The 23,504-nt window shown below is 38.3% G+C and overlaps 1 protein-coding gene across 6 annotated transcripts in view; it reads right to left on the bottom strand.

Moving 5' to 3' along the window:
- The window catches only part of CNKSR2 (connector enhancer of kinase suppressor of Ras 2), a 219,820-nt gene that overhangs the window by 37,827 nt on the left and 158,489 nt on the right, over window positions 1-23,504 (bottom strand). For all 6 annotated transcript variants that reach the window (XM_087757718.1, XM_087757720.1, XM_087757717.1 and 3 more), the window contains 7 exons: window positions 22,591-22,639; window positions 21,562-21,734; window positions 20,149-20,222; window positions 17,683-17,754; window positions 11,408-11,475; window positions 6,038-6,138; window positions 4,303-4,840 (listed from right to left, as the gene is read on the bottom strand). In XM_087757718.1, coding sequence (XP_087613844.1) covers window positions 4,303-4,840; window positions 6,038-6,138; window positions 11,408-11,475; window positions 17,683-17,754; window positions 20,149-20,222; window positions 21,562-21,734; window positions 22,591-22,639 — 1,075 coding nt within the window. The remainder of the gene's footprint in view (window positions 1-4,302; window positions 4,841-6,037; window positions 6,139-11,407; window positions 11,476-17,682; window positions 17,755-20,148; window positions 20,223-21,561; window positions 21,735-22,590; window positions 22,640-23,504) is intronic.

The raw sequence follows: 23,504 nt of genomic DNA on the forward strand, positions 1-23,504 counted from the left end.
ATTGTATTCCTCTGGGACAGTGCTCACTAGGCTGTGTGGGATGCTGGCAGATGTTGTAAATCTGAACAAGGGCTTACGGTGATGGAGGAAAATGCCAGGGAATATGGGTGAGTGTGCCCAGGCTTAAGAAATGTTGCAAAATATTTTCAAGGTGACACAAGTCACAGGTGGAAGATTGTTGCATCTCGTAAACACTCTGAGGGCGGGGAAATCAATGCAGCAAACAAATGGCCCCCACCCTTCAATTGCCCCAAAAGGACAGCCACTGATTTATTGAAATCTATTTAAGACTTTGTTACAGTTGTCCACCCTATATAGAAGATACTCCAAAATTATGATCATGGGGTAGCAACAAAAAAATCCTAAAACACACGTCAGCAGGAATTACAGTACTTAGAGTGCAGGAAAAGGACAGAAAACTTGCAGAAGCAAGAGAACAAAGAGGTGAGGAATGATGCAGAAGGAAATGGGGTTGAACAGTGGGAAGACAGCCTAAGTGATTTCTTCTTGCTCCAAATACCTGGAAAGCTCCCTTGCACACCGTTGCAGGTCCGAGGTGTGAGCTCCCTGGAAGGTGTTGCCAATACTGCTCTGGCCAGTCCCGCAGCACGTGGAGCCAGCAACAGAGCTCCGGCCCCAGCAGTGTCTGGGCAGGTGACAGCACCAGAGCCTCCCACGGACACTACTGCTCTCCAAAGACTTTTTCAGGGAGTATGGAAAAAAGGTGCAGGTTTTTCTGCAGCTAAGTTGGGGGGATCTACAGCCAGTTACACTCTGTAGAGACCTAGTATCTGCTTCTCTTAAATGGTAAATCCTTAGTCATTCCTGTTACTTTCTCACAAACCAAAGAAGTCTTTGAAAATGAAGGAACCACCATCAAAGGCACTTTAAAAAAATAAAGCAAAAAATGAAGCAAGCTTTCTTGGGACAAAACCCAGACATAGTCTCCCAAGAAGATCCTAGAAGTGTTCTTTGGCATGAAGTGGTGAAATCTGTCGAAACATGGAGCACAGACAGCGGTGGGGCTGGAGGGAAAGGGGGTGACAGTGCCATGCTGCACAGCTTTCTCCTTCTATTACCTCTCACTAGCAGAAGACAAACATAAAAAGGCCCAACTTGTCCTTCACAACTGAATCACAGAAACGCAATGCACTGTGCCATAGCCATTGACCTGCTCTCCGTGTGCAGGTGGCCTCTGAGCAACACAGCAAGAGGGATATTTGGTGCCACAGGTCTGAATGTTGTCTGCCATTTTCACAGCCTCAGGAGCAAACACACGGACAAACACAAATATCCCACAAGAGAATCCTCTTCAGTTACAAAGCAAGAGACCATTACAGGACCGTGTCAATATGGAACATCTAAATGATTCACACAAAAGTCATTTTAATAGGGAAACAAAACAATCCATTGAAGATTAGCAGTGCAATGTTAATGTGATATAATAAGACAAAAAGAACTGACACGCAACAAAGTTAGATCCTAATGGATAAACATAGGAAAGGACAACCCATATTTTCAGTTTACCATGCTATATCTAGGCATTACAGCAGAGCTGATACACAGAACTATTTGCAGTGTCAGTAAACTCTTGCAGTATCTATTTAAGGCGTAGAGCAGTGATTAACAGAGAGCAGATTCTTAGTTGTTGCAAATCAGTGTAGCTTTAGTAGAAAGTCAACAGAACTATGTTAAATTGTAGCAGCTGAGGACAGCATCTGAAAAAAGCACGGAGCTCCTAATTTGTGGTGTGGTTATTTGAAAACAATTCTGCAAAAGAAGCTGGAAGAAACAGGACTGCATTTTACTATTCGATTTAAACTCAGGAGGTTTTAAAAGTAGGAATGTAAAAACAAAAAGCTGAGAAAACAAACTTTTGGCAATGACATTTGACTTGTACAGCAACAACTGCAAAGGAGCTGCATTCCTTGTCCCGCACAAAAAGCAATAGGAATGATTAAGCTTTAAAACACATACACGTACACGCAAGAACACATATAATCATCCAAGAGCTCAGAACTACGTCAGGAACACAAATGTGTAAGGCAAATAAATACATTTAAAAGGTTCATCTGATACCACGTCAGGGAAGGTTCAAGGTGAGGTTAAAACATTTCTAGAAGGGAGAGGATTCCCCTTCTCCAGCCAGTTGCAATGTGTTCCCAGAGCAATGGAGGCGAGTGGGGCAATGATGTAGCACGCACAAGGGCACCCATCCTGTTAGCGGACTTAGCAGTTATAAGCAAATGTCTCAGCTCAGAAACTGGGATTTTGCACTTAAGAACACCACTTGCATGAAATCCCTCCTGCCTTTTACTGGTAAGGGCACTGGAAAGAGCCAGCATTGCAAACAGAACATTGCAGCCTTAGCAACAAGCAATTCGACACTTAAACTCTTCAACAGACTAAACAGTATTTTCTTTCTCATTTTATAATTTCATGGTCAATAATTCACCATAAGCACTTTACTTGTCTAGCTGGTCATTAATGCCTCAAAAACAATTTCCTGTTAAAGCTTCAAATAAAAAAACCCTCCTCACCCAAACTAAAATAAAAGTATATGTATACAGGAAGACCACTTCAAAAATTAAACTTTTTTCTCCCTTTTTGGAAATTGGTATAGAAAGACAGAGAAGGGCCCAAGTTCTGGTCCATTAAATCAAGCACTAGCCCTTTATTAGTATTGTACGCTATAAAACGTTACAACCTGGAACCCAAAAGCCTTAAAATTGAGATTTAAAACACCTAACAACTTAGGCCCTGCAACAGTATCTCTGAGTAATGACCACACAGCACAGAACTCCAGTGGGAAGTCTCCCTGACCCTTTTCGTTGACTGTGAGGAATTTTTTTTTAAGTATTTTTTATTGCTATCAGTAAAAACCCATTTGAAAACTGAAATTGAAGGTTAAAAATAGGATAAAACATTCTGCATGGCTGATGAAATTTAACCCTGTTAATTAGACAGCTTCATTTCACAGTCAGTAAGAGTCTAATATTACCCTAATAAATATATGTTTTTTTCGGAAAGTGTCATGCATGAACGCAACAGAAATCGTGCCTTTTTTAACTTTTAATGGCATCAAATTTAATACCTGCAAAAGAAACCACTGTTTTCTCAAAGGCAAGAATTGGAGATGTTTAGAACCTATTGACATAAGGGCAATAGAAAACTGTTGATGTCTCCCAAGTAGACTAAATAACGTCCACATGAATTTTAATGCTCAACAAAGATGCTAACCTTAATGAATTAACTTAGGTAGGTAGTTTATCATTCAAAGCTTTCATTACCCCTTCCTATCTCTTTACCATTTTTATACTCCTTTACTGCCATGAAAAAATTTAATTTGAAGGAACCAGATAGCACAGACCATTTGAGAGTTTCAGGGGTCATCCTGCCCTCCTTGCCACCACAGGTAACTTAATCGCAGCACAACCCCACAATTCATGGATGCAGGCTTTGCTGACTGACCCTACAACTTGGGTGTGAACTCAACTTTGCTAGCAACACATGCTGAGAAGCTCTACAAATGACAGTGAAGGACAGAGCATGAAACAGACACAGAAATGTGTTTACATGTTCAGGAGGAGCAGGGACCTCCTCCAATCCCTGTTTATTTGGATTATTTTTGACAAGTAGCACTAATATCTATGGAGTTAATGTGCCATGTAAGAGACAGTTACTCAGTGTTATAATTTTTTTTAAGCCCTGCTGGTCACATAGTTGTTCTCTATTAATTTTTTTGTTTGTTTGAAATGTTTTTTGAACTTCTCTCTCTACAAATCACAAGGTGAGGAATGGGAAAATACACTCTCTTTTTCAACTTCTAACAGCTTCTGGGCTGTCTTGTGACCTGCCTGCCTGCATACTATACAATGACAGCCTGACCCTGCATTCCAGGATTTACTGAGTGTTTTTTACAACCCAGATGGGGCTGGGTGGAAATCTCACTATGTATGTCCTGAGACATACATGTGTCAGTTGGGGAGGACACTGTGCAAGTGGAAGTGTGAAGAAAGCATGGAAGCAAAATCCATTTATAACTACGAATTACTAGTAGGAGGTGATTGGTGACCAGCCTATGGGGAAGTGTCTGGTGATCATGGGAGGTCATGCAGCACTCTGTCTGATTATTAAGCCTTACACATAAGGCAGATCAAAGAGGTGTGTGACAAGGGGGACCTGGTAAAACATGGGGGATGTTGAAAGACTGTTGGGGTTTTTTGACAGGAAAAAGGAAAAACAACCTCTATGTTACACGAACAGGACTCTTGAAAAGCCACAGAAATATCCCATACTTACTTTTATCTTCCTGGTTTTCTTCTGCTGCTTTGCCTTCCTCTTCCTCCTCCTCCTCCACCTCCTTCTGCTGTGCTTCTTCATGGTGATCGGTGGCACCGACTGAAAGGCTCTGGCAGCAGTGGTTGAAGCCACTATCCCGAGGCAGAGTGAAACTTCGGGGCTTTCCCCCATTCCCATTCAGCACTTGCATCCGCTCACCCTCCACGAGGGGGAAGGGGCCATAGTGGTCTTGCAAGTGGCACTTCTGGGTGGGCAAGGTCGACTGCCGCCGGTGCTCAGGGGAGACCACGGCTGCCTCGGAGAACACAGAGTCCTCCAGCGGCAGCGTCTGCAGGTAGTGGAGTCCTGAGCTCGTCAGCGGCGTCTCTATGAGGTCCTGCCAGGAGCGCCGCTGGCTCGCCGTCTTGCGCACCGGCGAGTCGGTGGCGCTCCCCGCCGCCTCCGGGCGAAACTCCTCGTGCGACGACTGCGACTGGGAGGTCTCCGTGGACGAGAGTCGGCTGTGTTTTGGCTCCATGTAAGGGCTTGTGCAGCTCATCTACAACACCAGCAATGGAGCAATCTTCAGATCAATGTAGACCAAGACCTACTGCTAGTAATAATCATGTAGTTTTCATTGTCACTGATGGCACCCAGTTTAGTAATGAAGGCACAAACTTACCTGATTAACCTGCCCTAATCCTAACTTTAAGGCATGCAGACATCTACACGTCACACCTGTGAGCCAAATACTGATACTTAGTTATATTAAGTATCCTTATTATGTTCCTTAGTCTATAAAATAGGCCAACACAATTATTTGCAGAAAACTTTGCAGAATATGGCATGACGGAAGACATAGAAGAGATGTGCCTTATCCATTAAAAATCTTAAAAATGCCATCCAAATGCCTGTTGTCATCCTGTCTTGCTATCTTTGGCATCATCTCTGCAGTGCTTCAGTGCAGTTCAAAGATCTATGATTTTGGAAGATAAAGTATTGCATTCAAATTAAACATCATGAACACTCTCTTTGCCCAGACTTTCCCAATTTTTCAATCCAAATTTTTGCATTTTAAAAATTATATTCAAGGAAGATACATTAGTTAACATTGTCTGAGTATACGGACATGAAAATTAAAATTCCCAGTGCAGAATAAGTCAGAAGTCCATACTCTGGTTTTATACCAACAGCTTCTTCAAGAAGAAAATGAAAAACAAATCCTCTTTTTTTCTAATTTATAGAGAAACCTCCTTTTTCACAACAGAACAACTGGTATCACTGTTTGGGATATAAGAGAGAACATTTTTACGTTGGCTTTTCTGCGGAAATTCAAGGGTAACTTGTTACTGTAAAGCTTCACAGCACAACTGTTGTGCCTTAGAGAAGAGTCTGTGTTGTTACTGAAGTAACAACATTTTGTCAGAGAAGATGATAAGGGGGCGGTGAGGGATTGCATGGATGAGTAGGGGTCCATCATGAACGAAGAACAGGAAGAAAGAATTCTGTAACTTAATCCATTTTGTACAGCAATTGGGATTATAAATCCATGTTCTCCACGCACCAGTGGAAATAGCAATGATGGCTGTTGAAGTTAGCAATGCATGTTACTTAACAAATGCCTTAAGTCAAGTAGTGACTCAAAAAATATACTGGAGAGTGCCCTAATGTGCACATGCACATGCTTTTAAGCAGGAGAGTAGGTAAAAGTGACATTTTATGTAGTCATTCCTGTAGACAGTTGCACGTGACTTACCGAAGGAGGCCGTGGGTATGTGTCGTATGGGGGTGGTGGGCTGTCTTGTTTGGGTGTCGATGGAGTGTCGGCTTCCTCCTTATCACTCTCACTCCAGTAATCTACAAGTTACATACAGATCAGATTAAAAACTATAAACACATTTTGATACTTGGAGACTCACTTTCACAACAGTAATTGGAAACTCCATCCTTAGCATTACTGAGAGTTAAACACCAGTCAATGCTGACTCTGTAAATGTTAGCTGTTGTAATTTGGAATTCCTTTAATCTAAAGAGGGAAAATTGAAAATATTATGGGGTATGCTAAGTCTAATGCACCATTGCAGAGATATTAAACAACAACCTGCAAAAAAGCCACAAATTTAACTCTTGTACACACCTTATAAATACAACAGGTGTACAGAATACTCCTAATACAAGTATCAGATTTTCAAATATTTATACAGCCATCAAAATAATTACGATTGGGCATATATTGACTGGAAAATACTGAAAGTATTTTTTGAATAGAAAAGATGAAAAATAGCTTGCAAAAGTTTTGTTGACTGCAAATAACATTAACAAATGTAATTCACACCAACTGGCAAATCAAACAAGTAGTGGTTATTGCACATGTGACTAATCAATGTTATTCCTCTACCCATTTTCTCCGTTGTATACTACCAGTACCCAAGCTTTTCAATTCAATTTCTAATAAGAAACAGCTGCATTTAAATAAGACAGAAAAACTTTATATCATATATCTGTTTGATAAAACAGCTGCTGCCCTGTTATCCATGCAAGAACATAAAGGTGACATGGTAAGGAAAAATATGACAATGATGTTTAAGCAGAGAGTTCCAAAAGATGGATGAGAAAATAAAAAGGACACAGAGCTTGTGGGCAAAATTTAATGGAATATGAGGTTTCATTTTGTCAGGAAATCAAGTCTTGGCCAAGCACATTTCATATGTTTGTTTGGTAGCTTGGTCAAAGGGGAAAACACATGGAAGAATGTACCACATGGGAATTCATATTTATTCTGTTGCAAATATTTTTGAAGCAGAACAGCATCTAACTAAATGGACACCAGACCTTAATATTCCTTATAAAAGAAAACTACTTAACTGCCGACTCAGCTCAAGATGGATAACTTTAACATTTCTACACATTGTAAGACTTATGCAAACATTTCTGTTGTCAAGATTTCTGTTTCTAATTGTATTACCTTCTAGTATTTGGGTAAGTCATTGTACAACAGGACACTTCAGCTCAGACCATTCACAGACTAATCACAGGGAATTTTCACTTTGCCTAGTAAGCATTCAATGAACTGCATGACTTACTACTTTCTCTTTAATAGATGAGGAGAAAAAGATTGATTGTTGCTGCAAATGTGATCTAAACCAAAAATCCAAGTTGGCACAACATGCAATTTTGGCTTTAATGATTTTTTGTTACCATGATGATTATTGTATTGTATGATTAATGATCTACCGTACCTAATCTTATTCAAGATTTAAAACAAGAACTTACCTTAAAATGACACCATCTTGAAACAGCTGTCCCTAAAATGCTGTATATTTTTAGACTGTAGTAATGGTGGGGGCAGCCTTATTTATCTATTTATTTTTTCCAAGCAGTAACAACTCTGTTTTAACTCTAGGTCTCTTGGTTTGCTTCCTGAATCTTATAGATGAGGCATTCTCTTCAAATGGTATAATAAATAGCATAAATAAAGTTTTCATGACTATAAAATAAAAAATTCCAAACAATATTGTCTCTAGAAATCTGTGAATAATGAATTTTTGATGAATGAAAGACTAAATCAGAGAAAACTCTTTTTTAAGTCACTCCTAGTTTTAAGAAAACTTGTTTCCAGTAGCTCAAAACACCTGAAAATATTGGCATGCTTGTTCCTATTACAGCAGAGCGTTATGGCGCAATGTGTGGTGAGAGGCCTGTCAGAATTGTATCACTCAGTGAGATTTCTGCAGACTTGGAGCTCAACTGTTTATTCTGAAAGTAAAATTTAGCAGCCTCAGTACAGATTCCAATTTTGGCTAAAAATACAAAGACGTTCTTGCTGTCAAATCCACATACAATAAAACATTGTGTGATCACGCTTTTGCACACCTTACCTCAGGCAGAAAATTCTCTTGGCAGCCTACAGCTTGTCTGGAAAAATTCTGCAGTCACAGGGGTCAATTTCCAGATGAAATGTATGAAAATAGCCTCCCACCAATTTTTAAAAATGTTCTGCTTTTGGCAACTGACTCATTAGAGTCTATCTAAAACGTGTATAATGCTATCGAACAGTTGCCATATTTCTCTCTGCAGATTTTGTCCAATTCAGTGACGGACAAGCTTAATGCATCGCGCATATCTTGAAAGCTTTCTGAATGAGCAATAGACTGCATATGTTATATATAAACTAACACTGACCTGCCACTTGCTGACTATATATTTTCTATTTATGTAAGCAAGTATTTTTTCCTCTCATTTTATGTGACTGGAAAGTATATAACTTCTCCATCCAAGGAAGTCCCTTGCCATATTGCTAACATTCATTGTATGCAATATGGAAAGTCGATGGTATTTTTATGAAACTGTTCTGTACAGAATGTGACATTTTATTCAGCAGTACACCCACAATTCGGTGATTCGTGCATCTCTGAAGCACTTTAAATATATTTATGCACTTTAGATTCAGAACCATTCAACTCAATTGAAACAGGTTTGACAACTACTGTTGAATTGTTTCAGAGGTATTATAAAGCTTTGCTGCAAAGGGCTGAACTGAACAGAAATAAAAGACCTTTTGTAAAATCAAATATGTTGATGACAATTGGTACAGTCACTGAATATAGAAAATTCCAGTTTCACAGTTTTTATAATTGTAAAAATGCTTGAAGTGATAGAGAGGTTTTACTTTGCTAACTTGATGCCTCTGCTAATTAGGGACACTACTGAGCTGTTTAATAGCCCTTGTGCTGGGAGCAAAGGATAATCACCAGAGGCATAAAAACACTGTATGGCAGCGAGGGGGGAATGTGATGCTGATTCCCACACTAAATGCAACTAAGCAACACAAAGAGGATATAATTTTACCTACCTGTATATGAAAAATCAATTTGAGTGAATGGCGTTAGAGTGGTAATAAAGAGCTCTGTCAGTGCCTGGGATATAATTTCCATACTAAGTGGGGTCTCACTGATTATCTTCAATAGAGACGTATTTTAATAACAGGAAACATGAGGCCTGAATGCACATGATCTCATGTCTAGGAGCTGGATCATCTGCTATTTTATTACTCAGTGATTGCTTGGTAGCAAAAATATTTCTCCACATCCATCTGGATTTTGAAAGGTGTATCATGTCTGTAATTGTGCGCTTGGACAGTGTTAGCGTAACTGTTCATACACCTTTCCCCTTACTGTCCCACACGTTATTGTAATTCTAGTGCCAACCTGCTGTCAATAAAAGTTTGAATTTGGCTTTGAATGCTAACACAGAGGATTTCCTAGAAGATTTCAAGATTCAGAGTTTGTTCACAGCCTTTTCAAGCAGTGACAGATGGTATGCAGGTCCCTCCAGACTGGTAATTGTAGTGCTGCCTGGGGAGTACAGATTCCCAAACTGATTTTGAAGTCTGGTGAGGCACTGAGAACATGACTGGAGGAACGGTGAGCATGGTGCTGCTATCCTGGGCTGTGTGAATGCTGAGGACCTGGTGTTATGAATGACATGATGTGCCAAGGACCATACCAGACTAAAACAGGGTGTGGGAAACACTCCTGGGACAAGCAGCTGCACTTATTGGAAGACATGATTAGAAATGAGGCAACAGCAGGTACAACCTAGTTATGTGCAAGAACGACAGAATGCCCAAAAACCTTCCCACGCACGATGCTACCACTGAATTACGGCAGTATGCTGTAAACCACTGCTCTTCAACCCCAGGCTGATCCCTCTAGGATGCTCTGTGGTGAGGCAAACAGGGTATGAATCAAGGCAGACATAATTTTCTGATGCTGTCTTTTAATCTTCTACTACTACAGAATATCCTGCTCTCTTGATGTTTCTAGCTGGCTGCCAAAGTCACCCATGCTTCTCACTGGGGAAAGGAGTTTTTTGCACGGTGTCTCCCAAGAAAACAGCAGCACATTGCAGAGACAGACCATGCACATCTTCCTCCTCATGGTATCAGACCAGAAGATGGGGGCTAAGGTTGCTGTCACATAGGTTGATACAGAACCATGATTCTGGGGGCAAGGAGGACACCATGTGCCAAATTTTGAAGCCTAGTGATAGCCTTTTGAACACAACTCTCCCTGAAAAATTGTTAGAAATATAGTCTTTGTAAAGAAAAGACTAGACGAAATACATTGCTGCTGCAGCTCCAAGCTATAAGCTTTTTGGGCCAAAAGACAGAACCTTACTGATGAAGGCTGCAGAGACACAGAATTAAAAAGTGAGGTTTTGACTCAGTGGGCAGCAGGCAGACAGGCATCTGGATAAGCTCTGGATCATCATGACCACTGCAGTTTTCTGGTGCCTGCTGCTAGGTACACCTGTAAAAAAGAGCATGGATTCAAAAGCCAGCTGCTTGCCAAAACAGCTAGTTGGATAGGAACACTTCTGTGGATCCATGTCACTGGCAATTCTAGGAAACAAATTCCCCAACACAATTGAGGGGTGACCCTTTCTTTTTCCTATCTGCAAAGAGGATTTCTACTGCGGCAAACTAAAGCAAAGTGACTCACTATTTTATATATGCTGCTTTTTTAAACCCATGAAATATTAGACATTAAAAATAAACAGATGTAAAATGCTGTAAGCCTGCAACTCCAAATGAAATGCCAACAGGGCTTTAGCACACACCTCAATATAGCAAAAACAGCAGCAATCACGAAAAGTTAAATGGCCTTAAAATTAAAGTCTTTAGGGGAAATCCAACTATGTCAACAGGCTTTAGAAGAATAGTTTTGTTCCTGAGACCAATTTCATGCATTCCTGCCTCCTGTGAATTCAAACACCAAATGCAATGTTTAAAAAAATTGTTTAGTTTGCAGTCTTAAGTTTCTTCCGATAGGGGACACAGACTCCTCAGTACCACATACCGGAGTTTACTCACAGTACATTTGTTGCTTTTAGCTACCTTCTGCGGCCTTCTCAGAAATAATCCAGTGTCTGTGGACCAGAATCTGAAGGAGCTAATCAAAACCCCCGAAAGAGAAGAAATTCTCTAAAACAACAACAGTGATACCCATATGTGAATTGCTTTCAGATGACAAGAATGAGGCCTGATACACAGCAGGGAAAAAAAAAACAACAGATGAACTTGTGATAAGAGCTGACAGAAGAAACCAACATAACAACACATTACCTTGCTCCTGTTTGATCCTCTCTCTTTCTGCATAGCCAGCAGCAAGCATGTTAATTCTGTTTAGCCATCTGAAATAATATTAAAAAAAAGCAGTGATACTGATCCAGCCTCTTAATTTTTGGATGCATTTCTACAAAAAACAAAGTTAGGAGCATCTGAAGGAGATTCAGGACAATGCTATTTTTCATATTAGACAGCTGTTTCCTTTGATACTCTTACTCAGAGAGTCTCCAAAGATCTATGATTTTGCTGTTGAACAAATTGTTTTCACAGCAAAGATTTTATTTCAAATGGAAAACCATGTATGATGTCAAACATCTGCAAAATAAAGGATTTGGAGATAATCAAAGAGCTATTAAGTCTGCTGCTCACAGATATGCCATCACACCAATACTCCTGCTGTTCTGATTTCCTAAGATTAAACACCACTTTTCAGAGATTTAAGCAATATTTTAAGGCCTGAATTGGCAACTTAGCAGAGGAACAGAGCAGAAACCAGCAATAAAAAGAACAGGTTCACTCCCAAACAGACAGTGAGGTTTAATTATGCCATTATGTACTTTAGAGCTTACCTACAGTGCCAAGTACAAAGAGATGGAGGCATATCAGAATTCACTTTTGTGTTTGTGTCAGAGAAGCAGGGGCAGAGAAGACAGTTGATTCAATGCAATTCACATCTAAGGCTTTAACCTCAACTTAGATTTGAAAAAATTCTTCCATAAAGTGCCCAAATTAAAAGAAAACCCCAAACTATTGCTATTCTCTTCTAGCAGGGCTGTCATTGCCAAGCATACACTGAACTGCCTGTAGCAGTGCACTGTTTCAACCTGCCCTGTTCCCCCACAGGGCTCTCAGTGTATTCATTATCCAAATGCTTACACTAAATCAGGTCCTCCATCAACGAGGTTTTAAAGCACCATGACAATCTCCCATGTTGCCCATTCCATGGTAAACCTGGAATTACTTGCTCCAGTCATCCTATAGTCAGGATTTGACAGGCCTGGTTTGCCAGCCTACTGGCTTGCGATTTTACTGCTAGGGTATACAGAAGGATAACTGAAGTCAGTTTTGCATTTTCTTCAGGAATGTGAAACCCCTGTTTCAGAAAACTGTGCCTGATGGGTTTCGTTTGCATACTGCATGCACAGAAACAGGATGTAGTATTGTCTCAGCCTTTGTAATCACTCCTGCATGCCAGCCTTCAAGACGTTTCAGTGCAGGGTAAACAGGCATCAGATCATAAAATACAGTTTGTCTCCTCGAAATAAACTCCTGTCACTGTCCTTCCACAAATGGTGACCACATGTATGATCTGTAAATCATGTTAATGGTCCATAAATCATTGTACGTTGGGAAGAAAGATAGAGATGTCCTACTGAATTACAGAATACTTTGTGTTAGCATACAATCAAAATTTCTGCCAGAAGAATAGAGAAGCTGAAGAAGAGACTTAAAATTTCAGTTGTAATTGTTAGGAAGTGCCATACACTTACAAAAATAACTGGCACATAGGAACAGAAACCCAACAAATCGTTTCTCAGACAATGATTTCACATCTTCACAGCAGAAAGGTGACCCACTACGAAGCAATCTTTTAGGTTCACCTTCCTGATATATTAAGGCTTTCTTTGGAGAATAAAGCTCAGCTGCCTCGACAGCTCTGCCAGCCCAAATCAGAGGCACTGAGGCAGGAACCTCACCCAAAGCACTCCAGCCCCATGCTGCCGAGGGATCAGCAAAGGCCACAGACTAGTCCATGTCCAAAGGGTAAAGCAGCACAAGAAGACAAGTGCCTGCTCTGCCAAATGGCATGGCAGACAGCAGAGGTGGCCCTTTGCTTGCCTCTCACCTATTTTGGATTTCACGTTCCCAATTCAGCTCATGGCTTACCACCCCCCAGTGCAGCCAGCAGGCAACAGCCATCTACCGAACCCCTTTGGATAGGGCTGCTGACCACAAAGTATTAGATGACACACCTATAAAGGTTATCCTGTTGGAAAAACTTCATTCTGTCCTAAATATGAGACAGCATTTTGTGTTAAGTGTGAGTGAGAGTGAGGTAATGAATTAAATTAACAAACACTTAACTGACAGTCAATTGATACTGCTTACAGCTACGGTAGATGATTGTTTCCAGAAAAATGTTATTTCCTGAAAAGCGTAATCTAATAAGAACCCAGGAAATGTATACCAATCTGAGAGAGAGACAGCAGACTGACTTCACATTTAATGATTTTCTGCAGGTCATGATCTGTGTCACGGTTTGGAATGTCACCTGCAATGCCCGTGGGGTGAATAAGAAGGTACTGCTGCAGTTGTAAACCGTTAACAACCATGGCTTTTGAGCAGTTTGCTAGTTTAGAAACTAAAAGAATGGTATTGACTTCTTCTGCATATTTTCTGATATGTGGCTGCTAGTGCTTCTTCAGATATGGTTAGAATGGGTATGGTTAGAGAATTAATATTATTTTAATAAAGCATGGCTAGAGTTATGGTTCACTGAAGTTAGAATTGTATGAGAAATCCAATGCTTTGGGTTTGTATAACAGGGAAACATAAAGATCTCCCACAGAACAGAAGAGGAGTAAAACATGCCTGCTTTACAATGCACTGGGGACAAAAGTTCCAAGCGTACAGTTATACACATATTCCTTACTATGAATATTAAAAGATACAAAGCCCTAGGACATGGGAAGATTTAAATCTTTCTTCCCTGAGGTGTGCTGTGTCCTGGTAGCCACTGTAACTTTTAGAGGGCAAGAGATCAAGAAAATATTCCTTCCTTACTGCAAATGCAGCTTTAATTTTCTTGTGAGAATTATAAAATCTAATTTTTAGGTATGACAATAAATACAGTAGCACTGGTAGTTGCAGCAGTCATCTAGGTTTTCTTTTTTTTTTTTTTTTTTTTTTTCCTTTTTAAGAATAGCACATACATTTCTTGTCAGTATTTAATTAGAACAATTTTATGACACGTAGAACAGGATTAAAAAAACCCCAATCTTTCTGTAGACCTGTTACTTCTGCAAAGAAGAATGCACAGTACTGGCACTCTCACAGAATAGTACGAAACATTTTTCTGTCTTATCTCACAGTCCAGGTAGATGCAATGCTTTTAGTCAAAGCAGGGTGTCAAATTGTCCTTAATCATAAAGCTCAAGGACATAGGACGAACTTGCTATATGGGAATACAGATACCTTACAGTGTCTGTAAGTACCCAACTGCAGTTTAACCGGAATGAAGAGGCCTGTAGACGATGTGGGAGAATTTTTAGAAGCCTTCTTCACTGAAATCTTCCAGAGACATTCTCATGTGCTAATACTACAAGTTGGCTTGTCATCTTTCCTTTTGATCATAGAGCTAAACTAAGGAAGAAAACTCTTATAAATGTCAGTACTCAAAGTCACAAAAAGAGAAAGACGACAGCTCGGTTACAGCAGGTCAAGGAAGTTCTCAGACAATATTCCACATATAGTTACTGACTGTATTTCCCTGCCCAGAAGATATAATTTTGACAGCCATATATGTCATCACTTAAAAAATGGACAGTTTGGGAAAAAAAGGAAGAATAAGAGTATTGTAAGTATTTAGGCTGGCCAACCCTGAAAAGGATGCATTTTCTTCTGAGCTGATGATCAGGATTTTTGAGAAAAGAACGAATAGTAAGTCCATAAAACAGCAGGCACAGTTACCATGGAAAATCAAAATAACGTTAGATATAGTGTCATCAAGTAGAAATACATGGACTGCCTTCTGCATCAGAATATTTTCTTGGAATGGGAATAACAATACATTTCCAAGCAAGATGTTTCTATGACTATACACTTACACTAGGAAAACAGTACTTTGCATCAATAAAGGATATTCTGTCCTTCTCACCCAGACTAAGCATGTTATATGAGTAGAAAGAACACTTTTGCTGGTGCAACCATGCAGATGAAAGGAACTTCAGACGCCACAACAATACAGTTCAGTGATCATAGTTCTCCAGACTCTTTACCAGCATAATGGTGTGGCACAGTCATAAAAGTAGGAAGAAAATTTGAATAGTGACAGAGTTACCTGAGATTAAAATACCCATTTTATGTGAGTAGATACACACAAACAAAAACTTCATATCCTGCATACAGTTTGTTTTTTTTTAAAAACAACTAAATAATTTTATACAAGGGATGAAGAAATTGAACCATTTTGAACTTTCAGTTAGACTATGTATTAGCAGTTTTCTACTTTCGTTTCTTCTGCTTCAAGTATAAACAGAATTGAAATGACTGCATGATACTTAATTAAAATGTATGTCAGAAACCTGACAAAAAAAAGAACAGAAATTGATCAAAACAGTCTTAATTTAACTTAATAACTTGATTCTCTGTTTGACTTCAGCTAGGCTACAAAATACTTTTAGACATGAAGTATTTTATTATCTCTGCATCTGAAAGATTATTTTTCAGTTACCCACTTTTTTTTTCCAATATATTGAGTTAATTCAATGTTTGTGAAAGTGAACTACTTTTTCTAATACATTAAACAAAGAGAAAAACCAAAATTATTTGGTGAGACTCTGATGGCAACTCAGGTGTAAGAATTTCAAGTAATTCCATAGAGCTTGATGGAGTTGCTTTAAATTTACATGTGTATAACTCAGACCAGAATTTGGTCAAGCTCATTCTAAATGAATTAATAAGCACTTATTTCAAAATATGATAAAAAAGACTACTTGTGCTGGGAAGTTAAAAATCTTTTAGTTCTTGGGTTTTAGACTGTGCAACATATTTTTAAAGAATTGATGCATATTTGCTGCTGCTTTCGGATTACTGAACAGTTATATAAAATTTTACCCTTAGAAAAAAGGTGCCTTGTCATACTGACTGAGGACCTGCTGACAGAAATGATTTATCTACTTCTGTAGTTCAGGATATGCCGAATAGACCATGCCATTATTCTGTTTGCTGTGCAGCAAGTTGCATTTTGAGTGACTGGCTTGACAGAATTATCAAGGAAAGGCAAGCCTAAAATTTTACACAAATAAATAAAAAGGTTTTAAGTTTTCTAACTGAGGAGAGACTTTTGAAGTGAGTCTGAGTCATGCATGAACTTTTGAAAAAATGTTAACAGACAGCTATTTCTAAATGAAAGCAAGCATAGTATAGTATCGGCATGCTTTTCCAGTCAAATACTATCAGTAAAGAACTGGCAGTACCCTGAAGGTGCTCTGCCAGGTAGCTGAATCTAGTACACACAGGAGAGATTAAACCATGATTATAGTACTTACTAACAGCTTTATGGATTGAATTTTATCTCCTTTTTCCTGTTTTAAAAGCAATTTTGCTCAGCGAGGATATCCACAGACATTATATAAGATAGAACAATTCTCAGGTTGCAAGAATAAATTTTTGTTTGTGTCCTCTGTCATATGATGAAAATGGCATATTATTTTAAACTGAATTAATTTCAGTTCATGTTGTGAAAATAAATGAAATAAACCCACAAATATTTAAATAGACATGAGATTCATGTTTTTAATTTACCATTCAAATTAATTAAGAGGAACTGTGTTTATTTTGTGCTGAAGTCTCAATCATATTTCTGAAAAAATTGCACAAGTGGCCTGAAATAGATAAATTAAAACTCAGTATCCAAAGAACTAAGACTTAAGTCCTTGTTCTTTTTGAGTTGCTGAAATTTTCCCCACTAAATTCAATACCATCAAAATTTCGCTTCAACATGCAGGTTAGATTCATGGCAGTAGAGAGAATCTGCAAAATTCATTCCTTGTAATCTCTACCTCCTTTTTCAAGACTGGCAGAAGAAAAATCAGTGACTGCTTTAAATCTTTCTCCAACTTCTCACTCCCTCCAGGGCCAGAAATAGAAGAATCCCCAAAGCAAGCATCACATGTCTTCAGGAGTATGTTAGGAAGCAGAGTTGGAGATACTGCACCTTTCCAGGTGCCGCACAGCCAAAAGCAGAAACCTGGAATTCTGAAATTGTGTTTGGATGTTGTTTCACATACTGTAGTTATCTCTTTTCAGAAAGAGGGAATCTTGTTTCTAAAAATCTTCAAACTTTTGTTTCAAAAAAAGTAATTTTTGCATAGATTGAATATTTAGCATATGCAGCCACTCAGAAACAATGCTATTCTGCACTTATTTTCTCAGCTATTAACCGTAACTTTTTAGATTAACACATAATTTATTATCACTGTGTTATTAACTAGCTTCAAGAAGTGTCACATTTAAGGAATGGTTCCTTGAACTTCGCTAGATTTCCTTACCTGTTCATATCATCTAGATGTTCAGCAGCAAAATAAAAACTTTTGATCTTAGGATGGCAGGCTTTGAATGCACTGTAGAGGAAAAACATAATTATAAAAATGTAATGGCACAACTCTATTTTTAAAGGTAAGATAGTGCGGTCACCAAGGAATGAGATGAGTTCAGGTTTCCTGAGTTGTTGGATGCTCCCAAACGGTATATAAACGTACAACTTTTAGGATTGTGCCAGATTTCACCAAGTAAAGTGCTCTTCAACTACCCCTTTCTAAAGAATGCTTGATTCATATGTGCATAAATATTGTTCAACAATCACCTGCAGTGTATATATTTGGATAAAGTTAACCAGTTAAGGATATAATTTTATGTATCAGGTAATTTTGCTGGTATACCTATAGGTGTCAATTTTTTCTGAACTGAAAAACGACTGAACAATTTATTCGATAGAACAGAAAAACTCTCAGTCCTGGTGATTTCTCACATCCCAATGACTTTGACATTACCTTTAGCTCTAACGACTGCGTTTCAGACGGAAAAATGTGATGCGCTGATTGACTTCTGAAAAGCTAGTATAAATCAACACTCTGTTCTTGAGGTCATTCTAAGCAATGGGCAATTACATCTCATCTTTTCTTTCCACCAAAGTAATCAACATGACTGGGCTGAGAGAATTACTGCATTTCATACATAATATGAAACAAATTACTAGAAAGAATTTTTTAACTATGTTGGATACAGATTGATAGTGAAGTACCTGAAGATCCAGAAAATGTATCTGAAAGTAATTAATAATTTACAGTACAGAAGAACAATTTTTGAGAACAGCCTGAAGGTGTCTCTTAAAATAAGAACAAAAAATGCATAACTGTCCCAAAGAACATAAGGAAAACTGCAAATGTTATACATGAAGAACATCATCATCATTTTTCTGAGACACAATGGATTTTATATATATATATAAAGATATATATATAATATAATAAAATAATTCTCACTCTCTCTAATCCATTATGTCTCTGTGTGTACTTATGTGTAAGTATATGAAAACAGGTCTTAAGAAACCAGGGATATGAAACTGATATCTAGGAAAGTTACTGCTAGTGAAGGTAACATAAAATTGAGAAAAAAAGAATTCCTCTAACGCATTAGAGCATGACACAATGTTAGGCAAGTGTAAGCAGATGTACAGTGACATCTGCTCAGTTTAGAAAGACATCATCAAGTTACTGAGATCCAAAACTTGACTTAAAATTGTTACAGCATCTGTCGTCTGGATTCTTAGAGTTTTTTTTCTTTATCTGCCACCCAAGTAAGGAATTTTAATAGCCACGTTTTATGTTCTACTATCTAGTAGATACCAAATCAAGTAAAAAAAAACCAATTTAAGCAGGGAGCAATTCTGAGAAATGAGCTGACTTTATGATGCTGCCCCAACAGAAAAGAAAAAATGAAGCACATCAGCAATGTAGCCTAAGGACACAGGACAATAAGCCCAAGATGATCTATCTTTTTTTTTAATGCAGTTTTCATTTTCTGCCCTTTGAGACCATCATAAAGAGCAGAGTTCATCCTGAAGAGATATGTAGACCAACTAATACAAGGTCAGTGTCTTCTTTAGAACTGTATGTACTACAAATCATACCATTTTACTTTTGCAATTGCTTTTCTGTACAAATTTCAGTGATTCCTCAGTCTTGATAAAAGAACAGTAAAAACCATTAGAAGGCAAGGCAAAAAGTTTTCAACAATAATGACTAAAAATACCTGTGTGGGAGTATGCAGCTGTCACATTGCTACATATGCTTAAATTTGCATCTAAATAAGAATGGATTTGTGCAATGGCACAAATCTGGGCAGCAGTGCACACAGCTAGGTGAGAAGAAAAGTTATTTGAGACCTTTAGGTCATACCTCAAAAATACAGCAAATCACTGTCATTCTCTTTTTTCTCTGCCTCAGGACTGATAAACTGTGTCAGCAAACTTTGAGATGATGTTAACTAATTTGGAGGTACATTAAAGATTGATGCCTGGCCATGAACCTGGGGACTTTTTTATTCAGATAGTCTCTTTATTATGCTTAAAGCTCTTTATTGAGCTTAAAGGTATCACATACACACATTCCAACCCCCAACAAACAAACACCCCTCCCCCCCAAAACACAAAGGAAACAAAAGAAAGGAAAACTAGGAAAATAAAGGGACAGAAGCAGCCAAGCAGCCTTCTTGCTCTTAATTCATTTTGCTCTAGTCAAGCACTGTGATTCATGATAAAGGAAAAAAAAAATCTTCTTCAGGAAAGATAGCACACAGAAACCACACTGAATTTGCCTGTTCTGTATGAGCTTATTCTGTGATACAACCAAATAATCATTGTAATAAAGTCCATTATGTCACTGTCTTAAGGGAAAACCTTGTCCTTTGTTCCACTTTTTCTGTTGTATCATTGCATTATTTTTTAGCATACTTACTATTTCTTGCGGCATTCACTGGCTCTGTCAATTTTAAATTCAGGTAGACTGATGAATCCTTCCGCTTTTTCATCCTGCAAAGATAGTTCTAGATATTACTCTTGTTAAGGTGTCAGAAAAAAAACCACCACCCTGAAAACTTAAAAATATTTTCACTTGCTTGCTTCTTACATAAGGAATATTAATGTATGCTCTGCTCTGGCAAACCTCCCACAGAAGTCACTGGGACTTTTGCCAAAGTAGTAAGACAGATCCCTTGGTGTAAAATACAATTTTAAAAACTCAGTTTTCTCAAACAATTTCACAGCTGAACCAGCATTTGAAAATATACAAAATGACCAAATGTATTCAGGCAATTAGTTACTGTAATTAGTTAATTTTGGGGGAAGATGGACTAATTAGCAAGGAGAAATGCAGCTTACTGCATTACTGATCTGAAGCTGGGATTAAGACACAAATGGGACGAGTCTCTGGGAAAACAGGCTTCGTTAACTCTGTTCATGGAACAACTTTCTTTCTGTCTACTCAGGGAAAAGTTGGGGATCACAGTATTTTAAACAGGTTATGTACAAATGCTTGCAGTGATTAAAAGAACAAGTCCAAGACTGAGTGCATTCACGTGTTGGCAACGATTTTATCTCAGGATATTTACTAATGAGACTAATAGGGTTTAAAATTAAGGTTTCCTAACTCACTGGCAAGAAGCTTTTTTGCTAAAGCTGATATAAATAAATGTGTACTAATGCAGAACATGTTGCACAATCAAAGCTGTACACAGTTCAGTTGGGCTGCCCCAGTGCTCTTAAGTTCAGCATATATGAGCACTGAAATCAGATCAAAAGCTACAAAGGACAGACAGGAGAACACAACTGACAAAACAAAAGCATCTTCCTTAATTGCCAGAGGTTTTGGTGATTTCACTAGCACAGATAAACAAGGAACAACAGGCAGCACATCATTAAAGTTTACACTTGCATGACTAAGCCTGAATGACAGGATTAAATAACTACCTTTTCGCTTTCAAGGCTTTGAGGATAGGTTTATTCTAAACTGGTGAGAGCAGGACACTGGAAAGTGTGTTATTTCTCCTTGTAGAAAAAGGTGAATTTGAAGGACCAAATATCTCCGGACCTTAATGGCAATGGTGAATATTAATTTCAGTATGATTATTTGGGTGAATAAAGTTATTCACATATGTTTGGACAACGCCCTCAGATATGTGGTGTGAATTTTGGGGTTGTCCTGTGCAAGGACAGGAGTTGGACTTGATGATCCTTGTGGGTTGTTCCAACTCAGGACAGTCTATGATTCTATGATTCTATGATATAAGCACTCAAAGCATTGGCTTCCCACTAAATCATGACAACAGCACTACATAGGGTATTTGTTGAGACAATGAGCACAGATGCTTACCTCTTCATTGATATACCAATATAGAGATGTATCCTTCAGGACAAACCAGTATTTTTTCCATTTCTGGGAGAAATAACTCTTGGCATCTTTCTTTTTCCAAAGCCAGCCTTCACAGTCCCCTCGACCAAGATCTTTACAGGAGATCCGTCTTTTGCTTTTACCAGGAATAGGAGCTGAAAATGACACCGAGTTGATGTGAAAGCGTTTGACTTGTCCGCTAAATCAACAAGACAGCTAGCCAGAAAGCACTATATATTTGTTTAAGAAAATTAATTAAAAATTTCAACCTCAATTTGCCATGAAGAAATTATTACAAACATTCTATTTTGACCACAAAGTCTATGCAAGGCACCGTAAGTTAAAAACCAAAACAAACCAAAACAAACCATGTTCAGCACTTCACAGAGCTCATATTCTATGAATAAGACAAAAAAAAAAAAAAGGCAACACAAAGAGAAGACATAGAGAAAAGAACAGCAAGATATTTAAAAATAAGAAAAAAGGTTATTTGTCATTTTCAACAAATTAATACTTCACATCAGATGAAAGCACACAGCATATAAATTCATGTACTTTCACACTTGGCTGCTAAATACAACTACGTAAGTACTTCACGGGCATTCAAAAACCTCTCTCTGCAGCTCCTTTGCAACTAAACAGTTCCTAAGGCCTTTGTACTTCTAAATCAAAGGAGGACAATTTACTATGATATAAATTACCTGACAGCTTAGGTAATGAGCAAGGGCTGCAGTAAGGTATTACATGCACACAGCTGGAAAAACCAGCCCTGGCCCCAAAGAGGCTAGAGTCTAAGTATTAAAAAAAAAGACAACAGCAGATATATGCAGGTAGAGGAACATTAGGAAACTGTGACATGAGTCATGGACTAACACCTTCTCAGCATGATCAACTGAACTAAACATTGGATTGGAGCTAACAAGTTCTAGTTCCTCAGATCCTGCAATACCATAAACATTAACGTTGGCAATTCCCTTCCTACCAACACATGAAAACAAATTTAATTTTTACCTTTGTTCTTCTTTTTACTTTTCTGCTGTAGAGAAGACTGTTGAAATGTCTACAAGAAAATCAAAACGGAAGAAGTGAAAATACAGTGTTTATATTCAACCACATCCTTATCATAAAACAAGTGTAACGATGCGAACACTGAAGTTGTCACCAGGTAACACCAGCCAACAGACTTCTAGGCCTAAGAAAAAAGGTAATTTTAGTTTATCTCTTCATAAGGTTGTAAAGCAAAGGCACACAGTGAAACATCTTAAAATAGACCACAAATTAGTTTGCCAAAAGAACTGAAGTTTCTCTCTAAAATGGTTGTTCTTCTCTCATTCTGTTAATAAGGAAGGAATGTCGCCCTTTGGTTAGTATGATAGTGAAGCTATGCAGCCTGTGCATTTCTAATACATCGTCTAATTAAGGTCTTCCTGACATAAATATGCAAATAAGCAAATTAGCACAGCAACATGATCCCAACTTACATCACATGGAATATTTCAACCTGCATAGGACTAAGAGAGATTATGGCTCAGGAATAATGGAGTGACTGGGCAGAAGTGTGTAAATAACTCCCTCCTAGAAGCTTTGAAAATCTTACCTAATTCAAAGTGGTTGAAAAAACACACACACGCACAAGCCCAAAACTTTAGCACTTCCCAGTTCACAACCCAGACCATTTCATTCTGCTGCTCGACTTTTCTGCACTAATATTTTCACAGTGCCAACACAGAAAAGGAAAACCTCTGCTTGGTTTTCTTAGAAGTGATTCTGAAAGCAGATGAGAACAATATGAAAAGCCTTCTCTTTAAATGTTTTGTCTGTAAATTGAACCTGCAAACGTGAGCTCCCACCTCTCAATTTCTGAGTCGGGTTTTGGGAAGAAAGGGTAATGAAGGGGTATCAGTTTTTAGTAGGAAGACAACATG

The sequence above is a fragment of the Nipponia nippon genome, unplaced genomic scaffold (assembly GCF_047370975.1).
Source record: "Nipponia nippon isolate SJK-2023a ecotype South Korea unplaced genomic scaffold, ASM4737097v1 scaffold_2, whole genome shotgun sequence".
Lineage (NCBI taxonomy): Eukaryota > Metazoa > Chordata > Aves > Pelecaniformes > Threskiornithidae > Nipponia > Nipponia nippon.